Source organism: Bos javanicus, chromosome 6 (genome assembly GCF_032452875.1).
Source record: "Bos javanicus breed banteng chromosome 6, ARS-OSU_banteng_1.0, whole genome shotgun sequence".
In the NCBI taxonomy this organism is placed as follows: domain Eukaryota; kingdom Metazoa; phylum Chordata; class Mammalia; order Artiodactyla; family Bovidae; genus Bos; species Bos javanicus.
In genome coordinates this window covers 83,610,584-83,625,462 of record NC_083873.1, presented here as the reverse complement: position 1 = coordinate 83,625,462, position 14,879 = coordinate 83,610,584, and the positions used below count along the sequence as shown (strand labels likewise).

The following is a 14,879-nucleotide window of genomic DNA, read 5'->3' as shown; positions in this document are numbered from 1 at the left end:
CCTCAATGTGGCTTTGATTTGTATTTCTCTGGTAGTAATAATGAGCGTCTTTTTTATCTACCTATTGGCAATCTGTATGTTTGCTCTGGAAAACTGTTCAGGTCATTTGCCCATTTTGTTATTGGATTGTGTGTATTTTTTGCTGTTGAGTTGTCTGAGTGTGTTATATATTTTGTGTATTAAATCCTTATCAGATATATGATTTGCAAATATTTTCTCCCATTTAGTTGGTTGCCTTTTCATTTTGTTGATTTTTTTTTTCCTTTGTGGATTTTGAGTTTGATACAGTCCCACTTGTTTATTTTTATTTTGTCACCTTTACTTTTGCTGTCAAATCTAAAAACTCATCACCAAAACCTAGTGTCAAGGAGCTTACCACCTAAGGTTTCTTCTAGGAATTTTATGGTTTTAGGTCTTAATTCAGGTGTTTGATTCATTCTGATAATCGATAATTTTTGTGTATGGTGGAAGATAGAAGTCCAGTTTCATTCTTATGCATCTGGCATGAAGCATTTCTGACTAAACTAGCCATAGTATAGTCAGCACACTATTAATCTGCCACACTATTCAGCATTGTACTTTCTTATGTTTCATCTATGTTTGCCTAACTCGGATGAATTAGAAGCCACCCTTAGTGTCTGACTAATGGATAATGAGAATAAGCATCTAGTTCCAAAAGCTGTATGACAAAGCAGAACAATTCCCTGGGACTTTCATTTTTTACAGTTTAAACTGGTAACAGCAAAAAATTTGAAAATTACCATCTTGGCAATAGTGTGAGAAAGCTTTACTCTCATACATTATTGATGAGAATATAAAATACCCATATTAAAACATATACAGCACTATATTTCAAACTTGCATGGGTTTCACTCATTTCAAATGATACACGTATAGGATGTTCATTCTGGCATTGTTTATCATAGCCGAAGATTAGAACAACCTAAGTGTCCAATGATAGGAGACTGAAACATCCACACAGTGAAACTTATGCAGCTATTGAGAACCAAACTCTCTTGCTAAGACATACTGGTTTATAATGAGACATTGGAAAGATAACAAGGTACTGATAAAAATGGTTACCTGTGTAGTATACTGGGGAAGTAAGATTTTGGAATATTTTAAGTTATATTTTCCTTTTTTTTACTCACACATTAATATCTAGTTAAATCACAAATAGTGGATTTCTGGGGTTTTTTTATTATTACTCAAGGGAAGAAAATGTAAATGTTTTTGTTCTGAATATTTTTCTACAACAGAAATGGAATATCATTTACAATTTGGGACAGATGGACTATACATGGAAAAGAAGATTTCACCCTCTTGGACTTCATAAATGCAGTCAAAGTGAGACAATTATTCATTAGTTGCTTTGAGTCTGTTAGTTTTTATACATGATCTCATTAGTGTTTAGTCATGTCCGACTCTTAGAGGTTTTTATAAATATTATTTATCACAAATTTGCTTTCTTTTTACTGGTTGTAAAACACTGTCACAACCATTTTCTATTTGGATGGAGCTTTGATTGTTTTTCTTTTTGATATTCATTTTTAGGAGAAGTATGGAATTGAGCCAACAATGGTGGTACAGGGAGTCAAAATGCTCTATGTTCCTATAGTGCCTGGTCATGCAAAAAGATTGAAGTTAACGTAAGTACCAAACATTGTATGCAAGAGATTCTTAGAAATTGAAATATAAGTTGGATGTACACTAGAAAATTAAGTGTAGAGATTATTAAAGTTCAGATAAAAATACATGATTTACTCTTATCTAATGACAGAAATAAAGACAGTGAATGTACCAAGCTTCATAGGCTACCTTCCCAGTGAGATTTATAGGATTACAATATTCTTGTGAATTTCTTGTAGTTCTGAGTCAGCTTTGAAACTAATGGGCTTAGAAACCTGATTTGATCAATATACGAAGTAAAAGCAGATCCACCTCTTATGTGCAAGCACTGAGGATTAGGCTGGTGAAACTGAAGTATTAAAAAAAATGCCAATTGTTATTGTCATTCATTTATTCAGCGTATTTTTTCGAAGAGTGCCTACTATATCCCAGGTACTTTTGTGAGCATTAGGGATACAGCAGTGAGTGAAGCAAAGTCCCTACCCTTCTTGAGGAGGGACATGAATATCAGATGGTGGTAAGTGCTATGGAAAAATAAAGCAGAATAAAGGTGTGTTAAATTGCTACAGTATATTAGTATGTTAGATAATCTTGGTAATCCCTCTGCCTGTCATATTTTGATTTGATAAGCTGACATTTGAGCAGAGAGAAAAAGGAAGGGAGGGAGCAAAATCAGCCAGTCTTTACAGTGGTCTGCAAGGCCCTAAAGTATCTGGTTCCCACTTACTCCTCTGAGTTCCTTTCATACTTCTCTGTCCTTGTTCACAATATTCCAGTTACAGTGAACTCCCTCCTTTTCCTTGAACATTCCATTCTCCAGCATGGGACCTTTGATCTAGTTTTTCCCTTTGCTTACAACTCTTTCTGAGATGGCCATCTGACTAACTCTCACCTCTGGTCTTTGCACTTCCTAAAGAGGCCCCTCTGAACCCCATCTAATACTATATCCTGTCCAATCTCCCAGCCTAGCACTCCTAATCCCCTTTATTCTGCTCTACTTGTTCCCTTTCTCATAACATTTGTCACTAATAATCACTATATTATCATCTCCCCCCACTAATAAGCTTCATTCACAAGAGCAGGAATCTGTATTTCCCATCTATATATTCATTTTTTAAAAGCATTGCTTACATTTTGGGTTTTTTTGCTATGTGGTTTTTTTCGGGGGGGTGGTGTTTTTTAATAAGTGGTCTGTATTCTTTATCATTACCAACAGAGGTAAAAATTGTTAGGTAAATCATTCATTTCCTTAATTATATGAAAGCAGATGAATTACTACATTTAAAAGTAAATTTAAACAAGATCAGATTCTTTGGACAACATAATCATTGAATCACTCTTTTAATTTTACAGACTTTACCAAATTATTTGTCCTTGTTTATTTTTCTTAGAATGCATAAACTTGTGAAACCTTCTGCTGAAAAGAGATATGTGGATCTTACTGTGTCATTTGCTCCAGATGTTGATGGAGACGAAGATTTACCTGGACCTCCAGTAAGATACTACTTTAGTCATGACACTGATGAACAGAAGTTGTCTTAAATTTAAGACTACTTGATTTTGGAAAGAATGCACTTAATTCAGGAACTAAAAAAGTCAGCTCAAAATGCTATGGATTTCTCTTTGATAAAGCCTTAATTTAAGGGAACCATCAGTAAAAAAAAGGAAGTACAGTGAAGAATTGTAAAGGATTTTGAAGCATAGTATATACACTCATGTTGTGCTTCATATGTGGATGTGATCACAAGCAACTTTGAACTGGAATGCCATTTTATAATGCTTACCAAAAAATTGTATATTGACTTCTTTGGATGAAACGAAGGAAAAATTACATACCCAAGACTAGAAGAGCTAAAACATCAAGAAATTGAAAGTTACAAATGTAATTATCCAAAACATTTAATCTCATTTTATAAATTGTTGTTGTTGTTGTTTAGTATTTGAGGCCCATTTTTGTCTTCAAATAGTATTTGGCTCCCTGCACCTTTCAAGATGAGGCTTTGAATTTAACATCAATGGAGGTGGGGGGATAGTAGCAGTGGATAAAGAGTAGACATTTAGAATTGTACAAATGTTACCTCTGCTCATTTTACCAGAGTTTGCTATATCACTGTCTCTCCAAAATCAGGATCTTTGTTGACAGCATCAGTGTCATAAGTCATGATGACAGGTGTTAACCGGAACTAAATGTTAACAATACTGTATGAACTCTTGACAGCCCTCTTAGAGAATCCACAAATGCAAACAGATAAATATGGTTGGTCATTTGATTCATCAGTATGCCTTCTAATGTGGCTGTTTTATTTATTTGGAACTCTAAACCTAACTGTCATAGTATATAAGACTAAAAAGTTTTGTAAATGGAGTGTCCTTAGAAGTTGAAGAGTAGAAATTAAAAAATTATCACTAGTTGAGTCTTGATTTTTTTTTTCTTCCAGCAAACAAATGGACAGAAAAACAATTTTTTTTTTTTAAAGGAAATGTATTATTTAATTCCACATTCCCAGAAAGGGAGTTGACAAAGATAAAAATTTATTTTTTTAGATCTTTATTGATAGAAACGTTCTGTTTTCTGCTAGGAGCTATTGCAGGTATTCATAGAAATGCTTTCATTAAAATAACATAAAGTATACTCAACACTGTAAACTCAGTGAAAACAGCAGGTGTTTCATTTACTTCCAGTGATATGTGTCCTAAAGCAATTGGCATTTCGTAACCACAGAATGTCATTTCCTTCTAGCTGCTTTTCCTCTATTTTTCTGTTCAGACCATTAATAAGTACTTTGATAAATTAAAAACTGATTCACATCAGTATTAATACAATTTGATATCTTTTTCTGTTCCCTCCTTAACTTTCCTTTTATTCCATCTGTATATAGTTTAGTCAACCAGGCATATTGTTTCATTCTTTTGTAAAAGCATCATCCCATGGAGGAATGGAGGTTGAGTTTGTATGATTAAAGGGTAATCTGCATTGGAGGCAAGGATAAGTGGACAGGATGAGTCTACAGGAACTGACTACCTTTGAAATAAGCAATTAATTTTGGTTCATCATATCCTTCCCTCTCACTTCATGTATATTGCAAACACAGTGCTTAAAATTAATATTACTTAAAAGTGAATTCAGGAATATCAAAGCTCTGTGGCTTGGAACATTAGAGGCTAGCACTAATAAAAGAACTTTCCTATAAGAAGTCTGTTCCACTTTTTTGTTTTGTACTCTACGACAGCAACTGATACTTTCTCAGTAGCCATTCAATAATTCTCAACTATGATCTAGTATCTTACTTACTCTATATAAATCTCTACATCTCTTCAGAAGTAAATTTAGAACAGAACCTGGCTATCAGTTCTTATTTCTGGAGATCAGTGCTTTAGCAGATTTAAACAGAATCAACAAAGATTAAGTTCATTTTATGATTAAATGTGAAACCATTTTGTCATTGCTTTTTTTTTTCCTATGGGTAACAGTATTGCCGTTTATTTCTTCTATTTAGTTCTGCTAAACTGGAAAGCCAGCATGAATTTAATGACAGTTTTTTTTTCATTGTCTGTTTTATTTCTGTACCATGAGATCACTGCTGGTGATTGAAATACCAGGTGCAAAAATTAATGATTTGATTTTGTACAGTACCACTGAGTGATTTTTTACTTATTAAAAATAAATCAAGAAATTTGACATTATCTTTGTAAATCCTGTTCTGAAGTTGACTCTGGAGATTCCAGTTTTACTATTCATTTTATGAGTAGTATTGCTTTGGAGTTTCCTAGTTTTCAAGTTGTGCAGTCATGGAGATACAGCACTCACTGGATGTGGAGGGACATTACTTCCAAGTGCTTTTGGCTCCTGGAAACTGTTAAAACAATTGAGGGGGAAGATCTGGTAAATCCCAGACTGCTGGTCAGGGATTTCTAAAGCCCATTCATTACTTTATAGAGTTCAGAGCAGTATGTTACTAACTTATAAGTTCCTTTAAATTGTCCCAAGGGTAGAACTTGGATATAGATGTGTATTTTTATTTTTTGTGTAATATGATACACCCTGATGGCGCCAGTGATAAGGCATAAAAAAATGTTAGCAGTGTTTAGAGTTCACTATTTTGTAATTGTAAAGTGAGATCTTAAGGGGGGAGAAAAATCTCTTTACCTAATACCTTTCAACTGCAGTAAATATTATCAGAAATTTCATTATGATTGTAAATACATAACCATTTAGTATACAGTCATTAGGTATTGCTTTAACTATTTTACTTCTAACAAATTCAAAACATAAATCAGGAAGTTGCAGTCTTGGGTGTCCCAGTAAGTAACCAGTCGATAATTTGTTTTTCTTGCCATGTCTTAGCTTTCTTTATTTAAGAAATATATATGTATTCATATATATACACATTTGTGTGTATATACATATTCAAAAGAGTACATAAAATACAAATACACAATTTTGGGAATAATTTTAAAGTAACTAGTTGTATAACAAGCTCTCAAATCAATACAAAATTGACAGCAGCCCAGAAACTCCCCTTATAGTCCCTTCCCATTCACAACCAGCTTCCCCTCACATTAGCACTATTCTCCCTTTTGTGATAACTGTCTTTGTTTTTATTTATAATGTTACCTCCTATGTTTGTACCTAAACAATACTGTACTTTTGATGGTTTTTTAATTTTATGTAAATAGAATTATACTATATTTTCCTTCAAGATGGGATTCTTCTTTCATTCAACATAGGATTCATCCATGTTGTTGCTTGTAACAACTTTATTCATCATCATTGATGTATAATTTACCTTTGCATTAATGTAACACTTCATTCATTCTGTTGACTGTGGACAGTGGGTTTTCGCAGAAGGAGGATCACAGTTGCACAGTGAACGTTATTTTATGTGTGAAAATCGTTCAGTCATGTCCGACTCTTTTGTAGCCTGCCAGGCTCGTCTGTCCTTGGAATTACCCAGGCAAGAATACTGGAGTGGGTAGCCATTCCCTTCTCCAGTGTATCTTCCCAACTCAGGGTTCAAACCCAGGTCTCCTGCCTTACAAGGCAGATTCTTTACCATCTGAGCCACTACAGAAGCCCAAGAATACTGGAGTGGGTAGCCTATCCCTTCGCCTAGTGCAACTAAGCTATGTATGCCTAGGAATAGTCCTTGATTGTAGGATATTTACATCTTAAATTTTATGAGATTAAAACAAAATTTTCCCTGAGCAACAGAGATGTTGTGCTTTTCTACTTTGCTCAACTCTGGTGTTAACAGGTTTGTTTTTTTTTTTTAATTTTGCCAATCTTTTGGATGTGCAATTATATCTCATTGAAGTTTTACTCTGCATTTCCCTAGTTACTTGTGAAATTGAGTACGTTTTTATATGTTTGCTGGCCACTCTTTGTTTTTTGTGAAGTGACTTTTAAATTCTTTTGCCCATTTTTTTGCTTGTGTTGGCAGATTTTTTCTTCTTTGATTCATTAAAGAGCATTATAAATCCTGTTCTTAGTTGGCTCAGTTCAGTTCAGTCGCTCAATCACGTCTGACTCTTTGCAACCCCATGGACTGCAGCACACCAGGCCTCCCTGTCTGTCACCAGCTCCCAGAGTTTACCCAAACTTATGTCCATTGAGTTGGTGATGCCATCCAACCATTTCATCCTCTGTTGTCCCCTTCTCCTCCCGCCTTCAGTTTTTCCCAGCATCAAGGTCTTTTCCACTGAGTTAGTTCTTCACATCAGATGGCCAAAGTTTTGGAGTTTCAGCTTCAACATCAGTCCTTCCAATGAACACTCAGGACTGATCTCCTTTAGGATGGACTGGTTGGATCTTCTTGCAGTCCAGGGAACTCTCAGAAGTCTTCTCCAACACCACAGTTCAAAAGCATCAATTATTCAGTGCTCAGCTTTCTTTATAATCCAACTCTCACATCCATACATGACAACTGGAAAAATCATAGCCTTGACTAGACGGATCGTTGTTAGCAAAGTAATGTCTCTGCTTTTTAATATGCTGTCTAGGTTGGCTATAACTTTTCTTCCAAGGAGCAAGCATCTTTTAATTTCATGGCTGCAATCACCATCTGCAGTGATTTTGGAGCGCAAAAAAATAAAGTCTGCCCGTTTCCCCATCTATTTGCTATAAAGTGATGGAACCGCATGCCATGATCTTAGTTTTCTGAATGTTGAGCTTTAAGCCAACTTTTTCACTCTCCTCATTCACTTTCATCAAGAGGCTCTTTAGTTCTTCACTTTCTGCCATAAGGGTGGTGTCATCTGCATGTCTGAGGTTATTGATATTTCTCCCAGCAGTCTTGATTCCAGCTTGTGCTTCATCCAGCCTGGTATTTCACATGATGTACTCTGCATAGAAGTTAAATAAGCAGGGTGACAATATACAGCCTTGACGTACTCCTTTTCCTATTTGGAACTAGTCTGTCGTTCCATGTCCAGTTCTAACTGTTGCTTCCTGACCTGCATATAGGTTTCTCAAGAGGCAGATCAGGTGGTCTGGTATTCCCATCTCTTAGTTGGCTATATAACTGCAAATATTTTTTCCCACTCTGGCTTGCCTTTCCCTCTTTTATGATGTTCTTTGATATAAAGAATTTTTTAATGGTTATTTACTGGAAAGTATCAAATTTTTTGTTTTAAGGCTAGAGTTTTTTGTGAATTTTTAAAAATTGTTCTCTGAAGCCACAAAGTCAAAAGATACTCCTCTGTATTACCTTCTAAAGCTTTCGTTTTGACTTCCATACTTTAAGTTTTTAATGTATGAGGAATTACTTTTCTATATCCTAGGAAGTGCCTCATCACCATTTACTGAAGTCTCTTCTTTTCTGCAGTGCCACCAAAGTCGTGTCATATCCGTATATGTATACATATCTTGCTGTATTTTTTGTTCATTTTCTATCCCTGTGCTGGTATACTGTCTTCATCACTATAGCTGATATATTATTTTTGATACTTGGTGGAACAAATCTTCCTGACTTATGTTTTGTAATGCATCTTGCTTATTTTTAGCCCTTTGTATTTTTGTTCTCAAATTTCTAATTGCAAATATGCAAACCTAGCATGTCACAGTTTCTAATTGTCCTGCTGCAATTTTATATCTTTCATCTAATAATGAAAAGCATTATTATTTAATAGTCTGTGTTTAATAATTCCCAAATCTGAAGCTCTCCTGCATGCTCTATGTTTGTTTCTGCCAATTCTCATTATCTTGTGTTCTTGTATGTGTGGTTATCTTTACCTTTATGCCAATATTATATTTGAACACCTGCTTGTAGGTCTTGAACAAGACAATTTGAACTGAATGGGCCCACTTTAATGAAATGCAGACTTTTTTCACTAAATATATCTTGTTGTTTAGTCGCTAAGTCATGTCTGGCTCTTTGCAACCCCTTAGACTGCAGCATGGGCTTCTCTAGTGGCTTAGATGGTAAAGAATTGCCTACAATGCCGGAGACCCTGGGTTGGGAAGATCCCCTGGAGAAGGGCATGGCAACCCACTCCATTATTCTTGCCTGAAGAATCCCATGGACAGAGGAGCCTGATGGGCTAAGTCCATAGGATTGCGCAGAGTCGGACACAAGTGAAGCAACTTAGCATGCAGACTGCAGCATACCAGGCTTCCCTTTCCTTCATTGTCTCCCGGAGTTTGCTCAAACTTGGATCCATTGAGTCAGTGATGCCATCCAGCCAACTCATCCTCTGTTGCCCCATCTCCGCCTGCCCTCAGTCTTTCCCAGCATCAGTCTTTTTTTTTTTTTTCCAGCATCAGTCTTTTCCAGTGAGTCGGCTCTTCACATCAGGTGGCCAAAGTGTTGAAGCTTCAGCATCAGTCCTTCCAGTGAATATTCATGGTTGATTTCCTTTAGGATTGACTGGTTTGATTTCCTTGCTGCCCAAGGGACTGTCAAGATCTCCAGCACCACAATTCGAAAGCTTCAATTGTTCAGCACTTAGCCTTTATGGTCCAACTCTCATATCCATACATGACTACTGGAAAAGCCATAGCTTTAACTATACAGATCTTTTTGGCAAGGTGATATCTCTGCCTTTTAATACACTGTCTAGATTTTTAATAGCTTTTCTTCCAAGGAGCAAACATCTTTTAATTTCATGGCTGCAGTCACTGTCCACAGTGATTTTGGTCCCAAGAAAATAAAATTTTTTCCCCATTTCCACTTCTTCCCCATCTATTTGCCATGAAGTGATAGAACTAGGACTATGATCGTAGTTTTTTGAATGTTGACTTTTAAGCCAGCTTTTTCACTCTCCTCTTTCACTCTCATCAAGAGGCTCTTTAGTCCCTCCACAAAATACATACTACAATCTCTTATGATCCATGGAAATGGAACCTCAGTTATAGAGGATAGACTGTAAACTCATAGGCAGATTTTCAACTGTGCAGTGGGTTGGTGCCTAATTCCCATGTTGTTCAAAGATCAACTGCAGTTTGATTCCTAACATGATTGATATGTTCATCTTCCATAAGACTTTTCATATGCTCTGGTAAGCACTTAGCCACTAGTAATTCAGGATCTTTTTGACACAATTTCAGGAACTGGGATTTTTCTGAGTCATTCGTGTGACTCAGAGCTGAGCTGACTGTACTGATACCCTTACTTCCTGTTAATCCTTAGTTCAAAAATTCTTCAAACTTGGTATTGTGGACTGGGGTTACCAGAGCCAGAGCCCCCACCTCTTTGCTGGTACTACATTCTACCTTTGAAGCCTTTGAATGTTTTAGCTTTGCTCAGCTTCTCGGTGACCTTTAGAAAATCTATGAAAGCTCCCAGGGTACAAGTGCTCACAGATGAAGAATTCATTTCCTTTATGAATTTCTGTTTTCTCCCAGATACTAGCCTGATAATTATTCACTAACTTAGCTTTCTGATATCCAATACTTTTTCAAATACATTTTGTCCAACTTTCCTAAATATTTTCAAGTGAGAATGTTAATCCAAATTACTCAGCTCACTTTATTTCAAAATTTTCATTAGGGGTTGTTCCTCTTCAACTCTTAGGTTTTTTAGGAGAGTGTTTCTTTATTTCCAGCATAAAGTGTGGGTAATCCAACTTGATATTCTTTGTCTTTAAAGTGGAACACTATGGGCTACTTACATTTAATATAATGACTAATTTATTTCTGACATTTTATTTTGGGGGGATTTATTTTTTGTCTAGCTTGTTCTATGGTTTTTCTCTATTGCTTTTTAAAATTTGTTTGCTTTTTAAATTTCTGTGTATGCCAGGTATTATTAAACCATTGTCTGTCAAATCTAGATATCCTTCTGTATTCTAGAATTTTGTAAACCCTATTTGTCCTTCATCATCTTGCTTCCCTTAGGTTCCACAAATAGGGGACACTAGCAGGAGACTGGAAAGCTGGAGAAAGGGAGAAGAGACTTTGACTATTGGCATTTGGTTGCTGGTCATCAGTTTATCACCTCAGTAATGGCTTTTCTTCCAGTGGTTGTGGTTGGTTCCCAGGCTCTACCTTTTTTCTGCCTCTCTTCAGGGTATCTCTTCTAGATTTCCAGGCTCTAATAATCCTGTCCTCTTCCCCGTAGTAGTTGTATCCATTGCTGACATTTTCAATTCTCACAAAACCTATTTAACCAATTCCTTCCCTTAAATTCTTTCTTAAATAATATGGTTTTTCTTTTTGTGAATTATACATTTTTTTTTCTTTACTAATTTAGTAAATTTTATCTTTTAATGATTAACTCTGTATTGCAACATGCATATTCAGATTAAGTCAGACTAGAGTTAATCATCATATTTACATTTTGGAAAATGATAATTTCCAAAGATGGCCACAGTGATATTTGCATGCTCATGTGCTTTTCTCTTAGAACCTTGCAACCAACCATCAAGAGACAGAATATTTTCCGTTACTTTGAAACAAGAATTTATGACTGGCTCAAGTAGTGCAGTAGAAGGCAGCATATGTAACTGTACAACTTCCAAGGTTAGTTGGAAGGAAAACGGTCTGTAATTTTAAGCTAGGCAAAAATGTGTCAGATATAACACAAAAAAGTACAATCCACAGAAGCAAAAGTTGATGGGCTTCTGCTCTGCAAAAGATGGTTTTAAAGGAATGAAAAACAAAATGAAATATTTGCATATCATTTATCTGACAAAGGGCTTGTATTTAGAATATGAACAGAGCTGTCAAAACAAATAACCCAATAAAAATATGGTCAAAATAAGTGTATATTTTGCCAAATTAGATTACATGAATGGCAAATAGCACATGAAAAAATACTCAACATCATTAATCATTAGGGAAATGCATATTATAACCACAGAGTTACCACTACAAACTTAAAGATAAGATGAAGTGCTGGCAAGGATGCAGCCAGAGCTCTCAGACATTCATAGTAGAGGTGTAAAAAGGTAGGACCACCTGGGAAAAGAGTTTTACAGTTTCTTATAAAGTTAGACATACATGTATCATTTGACCCAATAATTTCATTCCTAGATATTTTTCCAAAGTGAAATAAAGACATATTCACACAAAAATCTGTGTACAAATATTTATGTAGCTTAATACTTGCCCAGAACTGGAAATGATCCTAATATATTTAAGCTGGTTAATGGATGAACAAACTGGTACCTCCCTACATAGTGACATTTCCCCCCATATTTATATACTATTCTATATAAATATGATAGTATATAAATAAAGCAGAGTGAACTATAATACACAACACTTGCGTGAATCTAGACATTATAATGAGTGAAAGAAATAAGTCCTAGAAGATTCTGGACTGTGGTACCATTTATATGACATTCTGCAAAAATGCTGAACTATAGGAATGGAAAACAGATCGGTAGTTGCCAGGGACTGTGTCTGAGAAGAATTGACTAAAAAGAAAGGAGGTGATGGAACTTTCTATATCTTGATTGTGGTGATGATAGAATTCACAGAACTATACAACAAAAATTTAATTTTATTGCATGCAAATTAAATTTTTTAAAGGAAGAAAAAATAATCCCTGTATATAAGATATATCACACTTGGGATTATTTATTCAATTCACAGTTTTTCGTATAATGAAAGCTCCAAGAGAGCCATACTTAATTCTCATCACTAAGAATTCCTAGCCCAAGGACATGCAGCTATCCTTCTCTCTTTAAATGCTCTGAGTTCTCACATAAGAGAATGTGGGCTAACCCTTCAGGATTAGAGACCACATGAAGAGAATGGTTCAGCCAGGCCCAGGTGACCACCAGCACCAGATGTGTGAATGAAGCCAACTTAGACCATCCAGCTCCAGTCAAGCCACCAGCTGGTTATAGTCCTACAAATGACATCAAGATGCTAGCAGAAGAACTGCCCAATGGAATTGAATCCAAGTTGCTGATGTGCAGAATTGTGAGTAAATAAAGTGGTCATTGATATAATCACCATGTTTTAGGGGTGGTTTGTTACATAGCATTAGATAACTGACACAATATCATCCATAGAGAAAAAAAAGTTTGGATTCCCCAGCTTCCCCCCTACTTTTAAAAAATTATTTTAAAGATGTCACAGGAAATCCTTTCGTCTCTGGAGGAAAAAAAGAAAAGAAAAACACATTAATACATTCCCAGAGATTTCTGCTAGGTGGTATTTTCTTATATAGAGTCCAGGTAATGTATTATGCCATCATATCTATAATAACATGTTCATCATTTGTGGTTATATTGCAAGATAGAGAAAGTCAAAGATGAGGGGAGAGAGCTAACGGGACCAATAATTTATAGAGGACAGAGGGATACTGGGACATGGTGATAGTCTTTAAATATTTGATGGGCTTTTTAAAACCATGTGTCGTTTTAAAGTCAAAAGTCGGATTGAAGTGAAGTCGCTCAATCGTGTCCGACTCTTTGCGACCCCATGGACTGTAGCCTACCAGGCTCCTCTGTCCATGGGAATTTCCAGGCAATAGTCTTGGAGTGGATATGTATAAGTCAAAGGGAGAATGTTTCAGACTTAATAGTCAGAAAAAATGCTTTAAAATGAGAGCTAAGCAAAAGTGAACTATGCTGCCTCAAAAATCAGTGAGGCAGCTATCATTAGGAATTTGCAAACAAGTTGAATGGTCACATCTTAGAAATGTTTTTTGTATTGATTGCTATATAGAATGAGACACTACTAGATAATTTTCTAAACTTCCTTAAGACTCTGAGTTTGTTAAAACTATTTGTCATCACAAGAGTCATACCCATGTTTTAAAACTTGGACTTTTAAACTTGGCTGTCTTTTTAATTAGTAGACTTTCCAGATATGCCCTGATGCAAATAACCAAACCAAGTTGTTTTGCCTCATAATCTGTAGGAACAGGAGTTTGTTTTGATAACTGAATCCAAACGAGCTGATGTTTTTCTCTGCTGCTTACAGCTTGTCAAGTGATCATGTGTACCAGGAATTGTTTAAAAGGATGGAAAGAAACTGTCATATCCAGTCTGCCCTGCGTTGCCAAAAACTGGACTACAAACAGGGCCAGCCTTGTGGTCACGTGAACTGTGCACTGGCACTGGGTCCCATGCTTGGTTTAACAGTCCGCTGCCACTGCTTTGAAATTCTTAATAACTTATGAACAAGTGGCCCCACAAATTCTGTAGCCAATCCTAACTACAATCTTTATCTGTAGTTCCTCGCCACCCACTCAATCCTTGTTATCTTGCACTCAGCCTTCTGCCTTTACAGTGGAATAAGACTTCTCTCTCAAGTCATCTATGTCTAATGACCAATCCCAAGTTTCGTCTTAATCATCATTCATTTTCATCTGTCTCAAGCATCTGACACTGTTGACAGACCATACCTTTAAATTCCATTCGGTTTCCATGACTGTATGGTTTTCTTCTTATCAAACTTACTTGATAAAGCTGAGTAGAACAATGGAGTGAAGCTAGTAGTTACAATACATGCCTCAGGGTTTTTTCCTCCAGAGTGGGCCTATACTGTATCTACCAGGATATAATAGACCATAGACTATAATCCTATAGTGTTATAGGATTGATACTGTATTATTAATACTATACTATAGTACATTATAATCCTACCTGGTGGCTCTTATAAATCATATATTGGTTTTTTGTTATTTTGTTTTCCTTTTTTTAATACAACAGTGAAGTGAAGAACATACCAAGGGTTTCATCAGTTGAATATATAAATGGTCGTAAATTTCCTCGCGTCTCCTTCACAAAATAATCAATGACACTGAAAAGATTTGGGAGTGTTACCTGTATAAAGAGAGGAAGAGAAGTCTCAA

The 14,879-nt window shown here is 35.8% G+C and overlaps 2 protein-coding genes across 4 annotated transcripts in view; one reads left to right on the top strand and one right to left on the bottom strand.

Moving 5' to 3' along the window:
* The window catches only part of UBA6 (ubiquitin like modifier activating enzyme 6), an 86,195-nt gene extending 82,157 nt beyond the window's left edge, over window positions 1–4,038 (top strand). Inside the window, exons 31-33 of the mRNA XM_061420314.1 lie at window positions 1,260–1,347; window positions 1,555–1,649; window positions 3,021–4,038. Coding sequence (XP_061276298.1) covers window positions 1,260–1,347; window positions 1,555–1,649; window positions 3,021–3,171 — 334 coding nt within the window. The 3' untranslated portion in view covers window positions 3,172–4,038. The remainder of the gene's footprint in view (window positions 1–1,259; window positions 1,348–1,554; window positions 1,650–3,020) is intronic.
* Window positions 223–14,879, bottom strand: part of STAP1 (signal transducing adaptor family member 1) — a 41,997-nt gene continuing 27,340 nt past the window's right edge. For 2 of the 3 annotated variants that reach the window (XM_061420326.1, XM_061420324.1), the window contains 2 exons: window positions 14,754–14,850; window positions 223–12,025 (listed from right to left, as the gene is read on the bottom strand). In XM_061420326.1, coding sequence (XP_061276310.1) covers window positions 11,916–12,025; window positions 14,754–14,850 — 207 coding nt within the window. In that variant the 3' untranslated portion in view covers window positions 223–11,915. Of the gene's footprint in view, window positions 12,026–12,183; window positions 13,172–14,753; window positions 14,851–14,879 lie in introns of those variants that run through there. The other variant, XM_061420325.1, reaches the window with a different exon arrangement.